Here is a 16,794-nt window from a genome sequence, read left to right as displayed (position 1 = left end):
ACCATTTGTGCGATCGAACAACCGACCATCCGACCGGCACATCCCTTGGCGTTGCTCTTAAGTGCATTTACCCCCAACCCAACCCACGTCGTGCATCATTTTGAAGTTTTCACTTACTTTCTCCATCCATTATTTTTTTTCCGTTTCAGCAACCAAACCAAAGATGCGTAGTCACTACCGAGGGCACAAGATGGCGCTGTGGTTGAACCTGATACCGCAGCTGCATCGCCCCGGGGACCAGGACGTTTCGATGCGGCACCATCACTTCCGGGAGCGGGAGCCCCATTACTACGCTGGTGAGTATTTTTTTTTCGAATGTGCATACATTGCCATCCCGCACATACACTGCATGGGGTGGGTGGCTGAGTGCTCGATGCGCTAACCTCTGTACAAATCGGCTGCCCTGCAATCCACGGCTGCCCACTGTTTCGGAACAGAGAACAGCAAAAACTAAAACTAGCGAAATTTAGTTGTCAAGGTTCAGACAAGTGCGAAAAAACGGTCATTGATGGTTTGAAATTATTTATGGTTATGGGGATGTTTTTTTCTTAAATTTGAGATAACTTTGGGTATGTTGGCTTATGAAAGATGACAAAATAAAAGTACGGCCGGTTAAATTGGCAGTTTGAAATCAACACACACAGAAACACAATTACACAGACACACACAAACGCACACGGACAAATACACATACACACATACACACATACATACAGACACACAAAGCCAAATCCAATCCAATTGGATTTTGTTTGGATTTGGATTAGATTTGGATTGGATTTGGATTGGATTTGGATTGGATTTGGATTGGATTTGGATTGGATTTGGATTGGATTTGGATTGGATTTGGATTGGATTTGGATTGGATTTGGATTGGATTTGGATTGGATTTGGATTGATTTGGATTGATTTGATTGGATTTGGATTGATTTGGATTGGTTTTGGATTGGTATGGATTGCATTTGGAATGGATTGGATTTGGATTGGATTGGATTGGATTTGGATTTGGATTGGATTTGGTTGGATTTGGTTGGATTTGATTGGATTTGGTTGGTTTGGATTGGTTTGATTGGTTTGGATTGGTTTGGATTGGTTTGGATTGGTTTGATTGATTTGGATTGGTTTGATTGGTTTGGATTGGTTTGGATTGGTTGGATTGGTTTGATTGGTTTGGATTGGATTTGGATTGATTTGGATTGGTTTGGATTGGTTTGGATTGATTTGGATTGGTTTGGACTGGATTTGACTGATTTGGATTGATTTGACTGATTTGGATTGATTTGGATTGGTTTGATTGATTTGGATTGGATTTGGATTGATTTGGATTGGATTTGATTGGATTTGATTGATTTGGATTGATTTGGATTGGATTGGATTGATTTGATTGGATTTGATTGGATTTGGATTGATTTGATTGGACTGATTGATTTGGATTGATTTGGATTGGATTTGATTTGATTGATTTGGGATTGGATTTGGATTGGATTTGATTGGATTTGGATTGGATTTGGATTGGATTTGGATTGGTTTGGATTGATTTGGATTGGATTTGGATTGGTTTGATTGATTTGGATTGGATTTGGATTGGTTTGATTGGATTTGGATTGATTTGGATTGGTTTGGATTGATTTGATTGGATTTGGATTGATTTGGATTGGTTTGGATTGGTTTGGATTGGTTTGGATTGATTTGGATTGGTTTGGATTTGGTTGATTTGGATTGATTTGGATTGATTTGGATTGATTTGATTGATTTGGATTGGATTTGATTGATTTGGATTGGATTTGATTGGTTTGGATTGGTTTGGATTGGTTTGGATTGGTTTGGATTGATTTGGATTGATTTGGATTGGTTTGGATTGGTTTGATTGGATTTGGATTGGTTTGGATTGGTTTGGATTGGTTTGATTGGTTTGGATTGGATTTGGATTGGATTTGGATTGGTTTGGATTGGTTTGGATTGGTTTGGATTGGTTTGATTGGTTTGGATTGGTTTGGATTGGTTTGGATTGGTTTGGATTGGTTTGGATTGGATTTGGATTGGATTTGGATTGGTTTGGATTGGTTTGGATTGGTTTGGATTGGTTTGGATTGGTTTGGATTGGTTTGGATTGGTTTGGATTGGATTTGGATTGGATTGGATTGGTTTGGATTGGTTTGATTGGATTTGGATTGGTTGGATTTGGATTGGTTTGGATTGATTTGGATTGGTTTGGATTGGTTTGGATTGGTTTGGATTGGTTTGGATTGATTTGGATTGGTTTGGATTGATTTGGATTGGTTTGGATTGGTTTGGATTGGTTTGGATTGATTGGATTGGTTTGATTGGTTTGGATTGGATTTGGATTGGTTTGGATTGGATTTGGATTGGTTTGGATTGGTTTGGATTGGATTGATTTGGATTGGTTTGGATTGATTTGGATTGGTTTGGATTGGTTTGATTGATTTGGATTGATTTGGATTGATTTGGATTGATTTGGATTGGTTTGGATTGATTTGGATTGATTTGGATTGATTTGGATTGGTTGGTTTGGATTGATTTGGATTGATTTGGATTGATTTGGATTGGATTTGGATTGATTTGGATTGGATTTGGATTGATTTGGATTGGATTTGGATTGGTTTGGATTGGATTTGGATTGATTTGGATTGGATTTGGATTGGATTTTTGGCCAGAATTATCGCCTTCAGGAAGTTTGATCAACGAAATCTCCTCTCCTCTGGAACAGAGCAGTCCTGTCACAATTTCATATTTTTATGAAGAAACAAGAAAACCCATCCATGCTGCCACTCATCATTTGTACACCAAGAATTTATTGCAATTTAGTTTACATTTTTGCTTTGAGGGCCAATGGCGCTGCAGACGAGTTGATTTCACGTATATTAACTTAGAGATTTACTGTTTCCAATTTAGAACTTCATAAGATAACACCCCTCCAACATCTATCTGACAAAATTGTTCTAGTTTCAAGCCACTAAGCGCCCTCCCACAAGCGGTATTGCAGTCATTTCCTGAGGCGGAAACTATTTCGCATAAAACTCACTGGCTGCAACTCAAACATGAATATCAGCATGTAAGCTTCCGCAAACGCAAAACTGTAACCGTTCTCGTGGCAATGTTACTACACTGCTGGTTCACCCTCCTCCAGCAGCAGTCGGTAAAAGATTTTAAGCGTTGAAAAATCTTAGCCCCTATTTCCGTTATCTCCCGTTCACCTCTTTCCGCCATAAAACTCTTGCTGCGTCGAACCGAGAGGGTAAATTGCTTCAAATTAAGTACCCACCTATAGATGCTTGCACTCTTCTTGGTGCAAACTTGGATTCACGACAATGACGACTATGGCTACGGTTGGAGCGTCCATGTGCACTGGATCCAACCGACCAAAGTGGGGCGAAATAAGCTTTCAACGGGCTGGAACCGTAGCAAAAATCGGACGGCCACAACAGCTCGCAGAAGAGCATCCCCGTCGTGGCCGCCGGACGCAGCAACGTCATTGCGAATGTTGTATCGGTCGTGATATTCGTAAAGGAGCAAAGAGGGCCCGGGCAGGGGGTCGTTTCACCGCACGCCGCTCTGGGATGGAAAAATTCTATAACCAAAACATTCTGTGCCAACATCGAAGTGGGATTGTGCCTTGGGTCGGCCGGTGCGGTGGCAGCGAAAGGATTGGTGAGTGGTGGTTTTATTATGCCATGCTTGGAAGGAAGTAGTATTGACCCCTTCTGGCATCCGAAACCTCTGGGAATGTCTAATAGAGTGGCAGTGGTTGGGATTTCATGGCATGTCGTTCGGGGAAGTTTATTAAAACGATGTTCCTTAAAGTTCTTGCCCTCATTCCGTTGGTGACACCGTTTGAGAACGACCGAAGGTGTTCCTGTCTTTTTTTAACCCATATGACATTATTCTTCCAAAAGTTGGATTATAGAAGCACAGAAATGCGCAATTTACAGTTCAACAATATCAGTCAATCAATGTTCAATCTTGTCAATGCATTTATCTCACAGATAAATCTATAAAAAAAAGCCTTAAAATTGATTGCAACACAATCACCTCCACCGTCCCTATCTCGACGTTGTTAAAAACCATCAGCCCCACCGACAGCCGGGAGTGTTGTTTCGAATTTTTAATCGCTGTAAAACTATCACTTTTCATAACTAGTTTGCACTTGCTGTGTGTGCTGCCGGGGCTCGGCTGTCGACACGAACCATATTCAAATGTTTAACTTTTGCCAACTTCCCGCCCGCCACCACTATGGCTCAACTTCCATGGTATTGGGGTCCCTCGTTCGATTCAAGCACTGGCGACTAAATCAGAAAAACAAAGGTATGTACCACACTTTATTCTCGGACACGTGCTGGCGACTTTCTGGACCAGGGGGTTTCAACGTCTGGATTAAGTACACATCCATAACTGGTACGGCAGCCTTCCTTCTTCTATTCGCCTTGTTGGCATTTTAACGAGAAAATCGATTCGGCTCTACGTTTAAAAAAAAAAGGCAAAATCAACTTCTTCCATTAGAGGTCGCACAGAGACACCTAGCATTAGACAGACCATTGACACGATATTCAGTGGACCAATGGAGAATTTTCCGCTTTACGAAAAACATTCTCCTTACTAAGGCGAGAGTCGAACACTTACTTCTTCTTCTTCTTTTTCTTCAATGGCTTTACATTCCAACTGGAACTTGGCCTGCTTTGCAACTTCTATTAGCATTTCCTCAGTTATTAATTGCAAGCTTTTCTATGCCCGCCATTGCATGAGTATGTATCTTGTGTGGCAAGAACAATGGATACACTAAGCCCAGGGTGTCAAGAATGTTTCCCACCCGAAAACACCCTAGACCGGACCAAGAATCGATCTCGCCATCTCCGGTTTGGCAATCCTACGCCTTTGCTCACAAGGCTACACAGAAAAAATGCTGAAAACTAATTAGCGCGTAAAAAATATAGACGCGGAAAATTACACTATTCCGGGCGGACATGGATCTTTTCCAACAAGTTCGCCCTAAATGTATGCAATTTCTATAGCATTATGTCAATTCCTGTAGACTAAATCTGATAAAAACTGACATAATTCAATGGAAATTGCATACATTCAGGCAATAATATCGTTTAAATTTACGCTCTTTTTGGCGTTCCCTTTATGTGCATTACTTTTCGTGTAAATTTCAACAACTTTTTCTATCTGTGCAGCTTAGTGTTCATTAAGCACTTCCACAGTTATTAACTGCTAGGTTCCTAAGCCAAGCTACACAGATAGAAAAAGTTGTTGAAATTTACACGAAAAGTAATGCACATAAAGGGAACGCCAAAAAGAGCGTAAATTTAAACGATATTATCGCCTGAATGTATGCAATTTCCATTGCATTATGTCAGTTTTTATTCAATTTGTGGTATAGGAGTTGACATAATGCTAAATAAATTGCATACATTTAGGGTGAACTTATTGGAAAAGATCCATGTTCGTCCGGAAAAGTGTAATTTTCCGCGTCTATATTTTTTACGCGCTAATTAGTTTTCAGCATTTCTTTCTGTGTAGCATTTTTGCATTCGTTGTTGCCCTACCCGTTGTTGAAATTCGATGGTCAATTTTTCCCATACATCCCATTGGCACTCTAATACATTTTCGACAACGAATTTGATAACGATTGGCCGTTGCGTTTAAAAGTTATGATGAGAATGATGCGTTGAACCGTATAAGGTTCTTGGCTTACTGCGAGAAAAACGGTATCACTACCCGGTGCATTAAGTTGGTTTCATTCTACTACGCTTTTCCGAAACATAAAGCTTTTTTAATGCTTTGAGAGTTAACGAATTATGTTCTAATCGCTTTCATCAGGACTCGAAGAAGGCCCTGCAGCAGGCAGAATACAGTACACATCACTAGCTGAGCTAATTCAGTTAGATGGTTTCCTCTGTTGAAGTTGATATCTCGATAGCTCCAGTGCTGACTCTCCATGATCGGACATTTGGTCCTCCGAGACGGATCTACGATCGATCCGCATCCTGCGAGTTGCGCCCGTGACAGGTTTAGTGCTGGAAATCTGGTGACTGTGGTCGGTCAGCCCTCAACACCTTCAAAGTAATCCGTCGCCAATAATTCGAATAATTTCCTGCACGCTGCCGTTAGGACTCCAAGACCCTTTAGTCCTCATCTCCAGCTGGTGGGTCAATCCAAGTAATCCTTCAGTGAGAAGGTTGCCGTGGTCAAAATACCGACGGCTCTAGCGCTTACCACTCGTGATGGACATTTGAGTTCCGATACCATTGCGATGCGTTAATTTGAATAAATTCCTGCCCGCTATCGTAAGGACTCAGAAGCTTTTTGCCAATTGGACGTACACAGCAAATAATTTTGAAAATTCACCGACGTGTAAAATTGCAGCTCATCCTATCAAACGATTTAACATTCGATATTCAATTAAATTTGATTGAATTTTACAAGAAAGCACCTTTCAAATTTATTTCGATTTAAAAGAATAGTGCGATCGATTGAATGTTACGTTTATTTGCATGCTCCAAATATGAGCATGAAAATACATTTAAAATCACAACATATTTTTATCTGTGTAGGATTAGGTAAAATGTAGTGTATTTAATTTTGAAAAAGTCAATATGTTTACTTGAGCTAAAGGCATGCAGCTGGGACCGTTACCGATGCCATCGTTGTGATGCACTCCAGTTACTAGGTAATTGTGGTCTTACGTAGTACGTATTTTCACAGGAAATTGTTTTCTTTTCTTTGCAATGCTGAATTTTGGCTTTTCACTTTGAAAATGAAGTTTTAATTTCATAGAAGCCTTGTAGGTTGCAAATGGGTTGTTGGATTTTATTTGGCACGTACATGTTTTGTGGAAAACAGAGATAAAGTCACAAAATACGTAGTGTCATTTTCCGCAGAAACACGATAGACTCCATCCATGCGATTACATTTTCGCAGTGCCTCCCTCCGACGAGCGCTTGCGCTGCTCACTCTGGTTTTGCACGGGTGCACTGGCATCGAACGAACGATAAGCGGAGCCAACAAGCCGACACCAACGATACCGGCCACTGAAGGGGCGAGGCCCACGTCTCAATTGATATTGAATACTGGTAAGCCGAGGTCCGGTTTTCACGACCGATCGGCAAATCGACCAGAACGTAGCACTGAACAACGTCGGAATCGGAAGCGATGTGCATCATGAATAACTTAAAAAAAAAACATCTTCGAGCGTATCGCTAATGAGGCCAGTCGTGCTCATAGAAGAGAGGGGGTTGCAGCACGCAGAACATCAAAATTTTAAAAGAAATTCTACTTCACTGCTACTGACGCCAACGTCAGTCACTCGAAGATTTGTCGTCGCTCCGATGAACGTTTGCGCTATCTCCGACGGAAAGTTTTTGCCGTGGCCAAGCGATTATGATTTGCACAATGAAAAACAATTATCTCGACTCAAAACACTCACTTGTGTTCTAAAATCAACCAATTTGTATTCAATGATGCGCCTTCCAATCACAAACAGCAACAAAACCTAAAGCAGAATCATTTCACTTGACTGAAACTGACGCTGAAACAATGTCAACCACTCCATGATTTGAGACGTCATTCCTGCGAATAAATGTTTGGAGCATTTGCCTCCGCCGAGCGCTTACGCTGCTATCGACGATGAATTTCTACCGTCGTCAAGCGATTATGATCCATACTTTGAAGAAAATTTTGACGCGGCGCTCTATCTTTTCTTGTATAAAACGGAGATTCTGAAAAGAATTGATTTTCAATCCACAATGCGCTTTTCTAATAACTCACGCAGCCGAACGTTAGTCCGATCCTTGTGTAAACATTCCAATTGGCTGCTGCTGCTGTCCGACAGTCACTCGATTTTCCGCTAAGACGCCACCATTTAGGATTAATTTGATATTAGCCCATACTTCCTGACCACTTTTCATGATGGTCTCAAATTTGAATCTGCAGAATGACCCCACCCCCCTATCTTCCCGAAGGACGTAATCCTACGTCAAAACATTACACATCCGTGGCTGAGATAACTGGCTGCTTGCATCAGGCAATCCTTCTGTGGGAAAGTTTCCGCTGTTGAAGTTAATATCCTGATAGGTACGGCATAGTCACCCTATAACCAGAGACCGGCGGAGTGAAAAACTGTCGAAATGGCAACGTATGAAAATGCATAAAATAGTGAAAATAATACCGGCATCACTTGAACTTTTTGCTTGCTTCTTATGAATGCAAAAAGTAAACAAGTCAAATTGGAACCGCTTTTGACGATTCAATTGGAAACAAGATGGCGTCTTCGCCGATCTCTTATTGTAATATTTCTAATACGGCACTATACATCGAATAGTCCAACCGATTTGGCTGCAGTAACTGATTTATGGTTAAATTTGATCATATATGAGATCAAACTTGTTTACAACATGTGTGTTGCTCGGGAACCGGGACATTTGGTCCTTCCAGCCGGATCTACGAGCGATTTCCATCCAGTTCAAGCGACGTTCAAGAAACACCGCTTTCGCACAATGTAATGGCGTGGTTCAGTTTGACGCTAACGATAATCCGATTATTGAACGATAGTGAGGACATAATAAAAATTTTTTACTGTCTTTCAGAGCATGTTACCAAATTTGAACCAGCAGCTACAATCAGATTATTCTAAAATATTAGTCCAGGTGATAATATAACAAACCCACAATTCGACCATCACGACTATTTTTCAGCAATTTATCAAGAGCACGAGTTGAGAGAACCATAATTCGCATTATGCTGAAACAATGGCAGATCATCCGCCTAATTATTCTGAACAAGCGACTTAAGTTTCAGAATTGTACAAAAAATATTACTCCAGATTTGGGCTTCTGGAAATGGTAGTAGCAAACATTCTTAAATATCACGTGGACACCTAGAGACACCATGAAGATCAATCGTATGGATAGGGTACTTGTCAGCACAGATGCTTGAATTTTGATTCCAGCACGCTGAACCACGAAAACTGCACATGCGTGCAAAGTGAACTGCTGAAGGAGCTTGTTGACATAGTCACCCGTTGAGTTGTGTTGAACTCATGACAGGGAGGCATGTTTGACATGTGACGTTTTCTTGGCAAAATTACTTTTTCGACCAAATAACCTATGGGGTGGCATTGCGCTTCTCGACTCGAAACGAGCAAACCATGCAAACTGTCATACGAAAAAGCTATCAAAAGGAAATGTTCAATGAGGCACCTGTTTGGACATCTGACATTTTCGGCCAAATGGCCTTTGACCCAAACGACTGTTTCATGCTCAAAAGGAATTTTTGACAAACCGGTCTTTTCAGTCAAATGACCTATTCGGCCAAACGACTTTTTCGGCTATTTGACCCGTTCTATTAAATCACATTTTCGTAATAATGGCTTTTCCTGTCAAACATACATTTCGGCCAAATAAGTTTTTCTGCTAAACTACTATTTCAGCTTATGACCCGTTCGATCAAATGACATTTACGGCCAGATGGCTCAATGGTTTGCTTGGCTAAATAGCATTTCCAGCCACATGACCCGTTCGGTCAAATAATATTATTGGCTGTATGTAAATTTAAGTCATGCATAGATAGAAAAAGTTGTTGAAATTTACACGAAAGTAATGCACATAAAGGGAATGCCAAAAAGAGCGTAAATTTAAACGATATTATCATCTGAATGTATGCTATTTGTATTGCATTATGTCACTTTTTATACGAATAAGTGTCGTAATGCTTTGTAAATTGCATAAATTTAGGGCGAACTATTTGGGAAACATCCATGTACGCCCAGAATAGTATAATTTTCCACGTCTTTATTATTTACGCGCTGATTACTTCATTACTTACTTTTCATTTTTTTCTGTGTGCATTCCCAAAATATAATCATAAAGCTATTATTGAAAAAGTCTTATGGCATGATTATGATCATGATTGACCTTTCACGATTGTTACCAGTCATGAATGTCACTTTAGTGATAAAGTGTCAATAATAAAGTATAATATTAAAAATGTTTGATTCTTCGCTATTGACAGTTCAACTGTAATTAGACAAAAGACAGAGAACCAACAGATGATGTGTGGGATTTACATCATCTTCAATGTGTAAAAACTGGTGACCTAAAATTAAATGGTACCAGCGCTGGCCGTGTCCGCGTGCAGACGAATTAGGAAATTTTAAGGAAAATATTGGAGTGATACTTGCTTTGCTGAAAGCCGACGAGTCACATAGTCTTCCACGGGAAATCATTGGGGGATGTTGGATGTGTGGGGTAGAAAGTGTGGCAGGATTTGCTTTGGTAAACGACTGAATATTCCACTGTGTTGCAACTACCCAGAAAAAAAACTTTGATTATGCGCCTTTTAAGTATAACTCTCTTTGCAGGGAATGGAGCCTATAAAACATCCTTTGATTGCAATAAAATAGCAATAATGTTGCAAAATACTACAGAGGAAAAAAATAATTTAAAAAAAACTGGATTAGACACACGGATATTGTGATTCTTAGTCTTTCACTTTTTTATTTCTGCTGCTCAGCAAAATCCGTACAGCCGTGTGCCCAGCAAAATAGAAAACTAGTATCCCCTCAAAAACTGGGTTTGCTAGCTGGGTTTCGGCAAATTATTTCCTGATTTTCAGCAACTTTGACAAATATCTGTGCGAATCTCGTTAAAAGATCAATAAATTGCTGAGATCCCGCTCCCGCTAAAAAAATAAGTGTGCAGGTTTGCGGTTACTGGATTGCACCATCAAAAGGTGAAAGGAACTTTTGGGGAAGACTAAAACACGTCCACCCAACGCCGTTACATAGGAAAAGGTTTTATACCATGAAAAGGATGTATCTTTGACACGGCAGTTCAAGAATTTTATTCATGGCCGGATTTAGGGGGGGTGTGGCCCCGGGCCTCCACAAATCTTATGTACCAAAACCAACCTTTTTTGTACATTTTGGGGCCCCCACACGCTGTAGGCCTCGGGGCCCGCTTCCGGCTAAATCGGGCCCTGATTATATTGTTGAATGTCTTAAATCATGCTGTTAAAAATATTTATGGAATTATAGAAATTATTGTTACTGACTCTTTCCATATGAATTAATAAATATTTGGGAAAAATATATTATAGCCTCAACTAATGTTTTCTTCATGATTTTTTATTATTTTTTATGGATAAATATGAACAGAACCCTAAACATAAGATAGTTTTTGTTCGTCATTAATTAATTAATTAATTATTTTCTGATTTAATTAATTCCTTACTTTATTTATTATCATTATACATACATAGGCTTGTTACTTTCGGGATGAGATGAAAAATAGGCAGTTCTTCTACATGCTGAAAAAAATCAACTTTGCGCCAATTGAGTCGATTCAAGTAAAAAACACTAAAGGATTCTTAATGAAAACCAATTTCTCGCATCTATCAAGATACGAATGGATTATTGTTTGTATTTCAATTGAGGTAAACGAGTTACACTGAACCTACCCGTTTGGTAACTTGGAGTGAGTTCACTTTACTCTGGCTGTGAAAGTCAGCCATCACTGGGAAATTTGAAACAAACATTTGTAAACCACTGCTCCGGGATAAAAGATGACGATGGAGGTGATATAATGACAAAGCCACAAAATTGCATCAACCAACTACACCATACCTATGTAGTATCTATAAAAAAAAAGCTGACTGAATGGATGTGGGTCAACAGTGTCCTTATCCATAGCCGTGATACGAGGGTAACGACAACGGCATTGTTCACATTGCCATGTTTAAATTTGCATGAAATTAAAAGTTGACTCCGGGCACGGGGAATTGAATAAAATTTCTGCCACAAAGGGACCAGTTCAGCGCCGAGGACAATGTCGTTCACAACGACGACGACGAGGACGAATGTGATGTGGTCCATTACCAAGCATAATGCGAGTGAATCTAATCATCGTTATGTCTATTCGTCTTTTCTACTTTTTCATCCCTTGCAGGATCAGTCCGGGCCGAGTCGTTCAGCAGGCCGCGGATGTTTGCGGGAGGTGGTGTTGTTGGTGGCATGGGAGGCATAAACGATGCCCAGGAATCGAGGCAGGAACTTTTCGGCACAGAGTGCACTCCGGATCCGACGATGGGCGAGGTACTGCAGGAAGGAAACTCCGAGGGCGGCATCCTGTCCGAGGAAGAGGAGGAAGAGCTGCTGGAGAAGTTGGCCAACCGGCATTACTACAGGTGAGCAAAATTTCAGAATTGTCAATAGTGTAATCGACCACAAAATTCCAAATGAATGGATCTATCTACAATTCAGATTTTTTTATTTCTGAAATTTAAGAATTTATACAATATTTCGAAGATATCATAAGAATAACAATTTTTCGATGGATTAACCATTTTGATCGATTTAAATCTGATAAAAATATGTTTGGAAAATACTCCATTTATATACGCGACATTCCATTGATATGCACACTTTACCATTGAAAGATTTCTGGTTCATCCAAGTTTAAATTGAATTAAACAATAAAATGCATTTCGAAAGTGCTATAGAAGCTAAACTTTGACCCGAACACTGCATGAAACTTTCCTAGGAATTGTGGCTTTATTCAACTACACAACACTCATAGCAGATAAGTAGCCTGATAATGACCCATAAATCTTTCTCTGCTTCCTTCTTTGCATTCGTAGCTACACCGCCGCCTTGGGAGTGACAGTCGGTGTCGGTTGCTTGCTCCTGCTGCTAAATATGCTCATCTTTGCCGGAATCTACTATCAACGAGATCGGTCCCGTCGACGGAAGTCCCAAACGACGGGCAGCAGCAACAACAGCACATCCGCCGCCACCACCACCACCGGCCTCACCATCGGCTCCGGAAGTGGATCTCGCAACAACAACGGAAACCCCAGCCCGGACGAGGGAGGTTAGTATGCCATTCACTGGATGTCTATCTCGCTATCCGCCTATCTGCAGCACTTCTCTGACTCTGGCAGGACGCCGAACTGCCATCGGCAATCGCTCAACGAATGTCCCAATGTGAATTCGTCGTTCTGTTCCATAATCCTTCAGAAAATTGATACAAACTGACTCTAAAAACCGATCGGTGTGGTACACCGGATCCTTATTTGGCTGCCCGTCATGGCCGCAACTCATCCTACTGACTGAGTGACTGACTGACTGACTGAGGTTTCGAATTCGATTCTCTTCCTGCACAGATATCCAGCTGACGACGATAGTGCCGAGTCCGTCGCCACCGACGAGCAAGGCTAAACGAAGCCACGAACCACCCCCGAGCTATGCAACGCTTCCCAAGCGGTCCTCCCATCAACATCAGCATCACCATCAGCAACAACAACAACAACAACACCAGCAGCAGGGTGGAGTGAAGGATACCAATCTGACGACAGCCACGCTGGGACGGGCCGGAAGTTTCTCGCACAAACAACAGGTAATAAGAACGCTTTGTGCGAACTCATGGTGGGTGCGGGATTTGGAGGGTGGTTTTTTGAAAAGGATTCATCGTTGATTCGAGTCCGATATCGCTTTCCGTGACAGAAGGGAAATTTATAGCTTTTCGGTGCATTAATTTTAAATTGGTGAATTATAGATGAACTGATGGGAATCTAGACTGACTCCGGATGATGTTATCGCTTGTGAATGGGATGGTTTATTTCTGGAACAACCCAATTCACACATGAGAGTAGCAATTTATTGTTTGATGGAGCTAATTCAATATACAGTTGAACATCAAGCTGGGAAAACTGGGCAATCGATAGGATAGAGAATCTGTGATAAAAATGAATAATCAGGTTCTGTTTCGCCATATAATTTGAAATTCGTGATATTCCATCGAAATCTGGAATAGTTTTAATTTTGTAATTCAGCATTTTAGAACTAAGGCTTCAAAATATTTTACCAAAATCATTAAAATAGTTTTCATTATAAACTTTTTTAAATTTTCAAAAATTTATCAAACTGAAATATTTACACTTTTGTGCAAAACATTAGTGTCATTCATATACTGTAATGTAGTTATCGTTTTAGACGGATTACAATAAGGAGAAAATGTTTTTTGCATCTAAACAAACAGCATTGTTGAAGTAAACACCGAAATTGCATAGGATGCCTAACTGCAGGTACTTCCATATCAGTCCCATATTGGTTTTTCGCATACTGAGATAATAGATAATTTGAAACTTCAAAACGCATTTTTCATGCAAAACTTAAAAAAATCTAATTAATTCAAACATTCTGCGATCTGGTTGCAATTTTGCAGTCATTCCTCATTCAATGAGTTAATGCAAAACGATTCAAATCAATGGAAAAAATTGAATTTTGAACAATTCACTTAGGGTAAATTCTTAATGGGACTGATATGCGGGTACATTCAATATGGGACAAGGTTGATTTGGTATATTTTCACATATCTCTCGAGCAAAGTCTAATTTTTTATCATGTTATGTGGAAGTATGATAAAATTAAATGCTATTCACGGTATTAAGAGTGACGAAACCGAAATGGGACTGATATGCGAGAAGCGGCAGCATAGGCCAAAAAACATTTTATTTTAAAAAATATACAGAATTTTTGGATAAGTTTTTTCGTGTAATTGCTTGCAAATGTTTATTGGCTTCAGCCGCTTACGATTTAGGAACAAAATTTAGGTTAATAACCAAGAAAACTTGGTGGCTCGTTTTATACATATTTCCTCTAACAATTTCTCGATTGCAATTTCCATATATTAGTCTCAACGTAAAACAAAGAAATAAGCCACCAATTTCGCCGTTTCTTTTTGCTAACATAAGAAATAAATCAAATTCTTTTTCATTGCTTTGTTTTTCGTGGGATGAATATCCGAGCTAAGAGATGAAGTCCAGGAGCAATAAACCTATATCCACACATGATGTAGCCGGCAAGGATTTGTGTGGCAAAATCATGAAGTTTGATGTGTCGCAAGCTGGGTTTCAGAATCAATCAAAAAGTGACCACTTCCCTGAGGGCACCAGGTTCCCAGGGAACCTCCGGAAGTGGCTTATGTGCTCAGATGCTCTGCGAATGTCTTCTATTATATTTGTGTTGCAAAAAAAAGAAGTTTGATGTGTCGCAAGCTGGGATTCAGAACATCTCAAAAAGTGACCACTTCCCTGGGGGAACCAGGTTTCCGGAACATCTGTAACCGGATTTTTAAGGTCCAAACGTGCAGTTTCTATTCCCACTATTGCAAAATGATGAATAAAAACGATTTCATCATTATTGAGTGCATTTACTACTAGTTATCTACGATTAAAAGGAAGTTGACCTATTTTTGACCCCATTTGACCCAGGGGACCCCCTCGATAAAACCGTACCCAAGGACCCAATCACCAAATCAATACTTACTTACTTACTTATGGATCCTGTACACCTCCGGTGGTGCAAAGGGCCGACTTGAAAGATCTCCATCCTGAGCGATGCCCGGCTATCGCTTTAACCTGTTGCCAGGTTAGATTTCGGTCGACTTCTTTTATTTCTTTATTGAGGCTTCGCCGCCATGAGCCTCTGCTGCGATTACCCGCTGGGTTCCTGTCTAATGCTTGTTTACAGATTTCGTTTCCGCCCCTACGTAGAGTGTGGCCGACCCAGCCCCACTTCCGATCCGGCCTCTGGTGACAACGACGATGGAGCTCGTTGTTCGAGATCCAGTTGTGAGGCCACTAGGCCCGAATTATATACCGCAGGCATCTGTTAATGAACACCTGCAGCCGTTGAGTGTTCTCCACTGATCAACACCATGTTTCGCTGGCGTATAACAGCACAGATTTCACGTTAGAGTTGAAAATTCGTATTTTGGTGCGTTCACTTATCTGCCTGTTTTTCCAGATATTTCTTAAACTCGCAAAGGCAGCCCTTGCTTTCTTTGTCCGTGCGCCTATGTCGATCTTGGTACCGCCGTCTGACGCCATTTGGCTACCAAGATATTGGAAGCTTTCAACATTCTCCACTGGTTGCCCGGCTACTGTGAAACTGGAAGGAGTCACCGTGTTTACATCCAACGATTTGGTTTTGTTGACGTTGATGACTAAACCTGCCGAGGAGGAGCGATCGGCAAGGTCGTTGAGCTTACTCTGCATATCAGAGCGCCGTTGCGCGAGTAGTGCAACGTCATCCGCCAATTCGAAGTCGTTTAGGTGCTCCATGGTTATAGGCTGCCATAACAACCAGCGGTTTGGTTCACGGTCAATCGCATCTACCAGAATCTCGTCGATTACGATGAGGAACAGTAACAGTGATAGAATACATCCTTGCCTCACACCAGCTACGACCCGGATAGGGTCGGACAGGACCCCATTGTGCAGCACTCTACACGAAAAGGCCTCGTACTGTGCCTCGATGAGGCCGATGATTTTCTCAGGAACCCCCTTGCGTCTCAGGGCGCCCCACATATTCTCGTGATTGAGACGGTCGAAAGCTTTTTCGTAGTCAATGAATACCAAGTAAAGGGACTCTTGGAATTCGTTGACTTGCTCCAAAATGATGCGGAGCGTGACAATATGGTCCACACAGGATCTTCCGGCACGGAATCCGGCTTGCTGCCGCCGGAGAGTCGCATCGATCTTCTCCTGAATCCGGGCTAGGATAATTTTGCACAGAACTTTGAGAACGGTACACAGCAACATAATGCCTCGCCAGTTATCGCATACAGTCAGGTCACCCTTTTTGGGCACCTTCACTAAGATACCTTGCATCCAGTCGACCAGGAAAGTTGCGGTGTCCCAGATATTACGAAATAAACGATGCAGTAGTTGTGCGGATGTCATGGGGTCAGCTTTGAGCATCTCGGCTGATATGCGGTC

At 41.0% G+C, this 16,794-nt stretch overlaps 1 protein-coding gene across 1 annotated transcript in view; it reads left to right on the top strand.

Annotated features, from left to right (window-relative positions):
• The window catches only part of LOC134226794 (neuroligin-3-like), a 295,936-nt gene that overhangs the window by 230,729 nt on the left and 48,413 nt on the right, over positions 1-16,794 (top strand). Inside the window, exons 12-15 of the mRNA XM_062707784.1 lie at positions 150-296; positions 11,961-12,198; positions 12,652-12,884; positions 13,177-13,409. Coding sequence (XP_062563768.1) covers positions 150-296; positions 11,961-12,198; positions 12,652-12,884; positions 13,177-13,409 — 851 coding nt within the window. The remainder of the gene's footprint in view (positions 1-149; positions 297-11,960; positions 12,199-12,651; positions 12,885-13,176; positions 13,410-16,794) is intronic.

This window comes from Armigeres subalbatus, chromosome 3 (genome assembly GCF_024139115.2).
Source record: "Armigeres subalbatus isolate Guangzhou_Male chromosome 3, GZ_Asu_2, whole genome shotgun sequence".
NCBI lineage: Eukaryota > Metazoa > Arthropoda > Insecta > Diptera > Culicidae > Armigeres > Armigeres subalbatus.
Note: the sequence above shows the minus strand (reverse complement) of the source record. Positions and strands in the feature narration are given on the sequence as shown.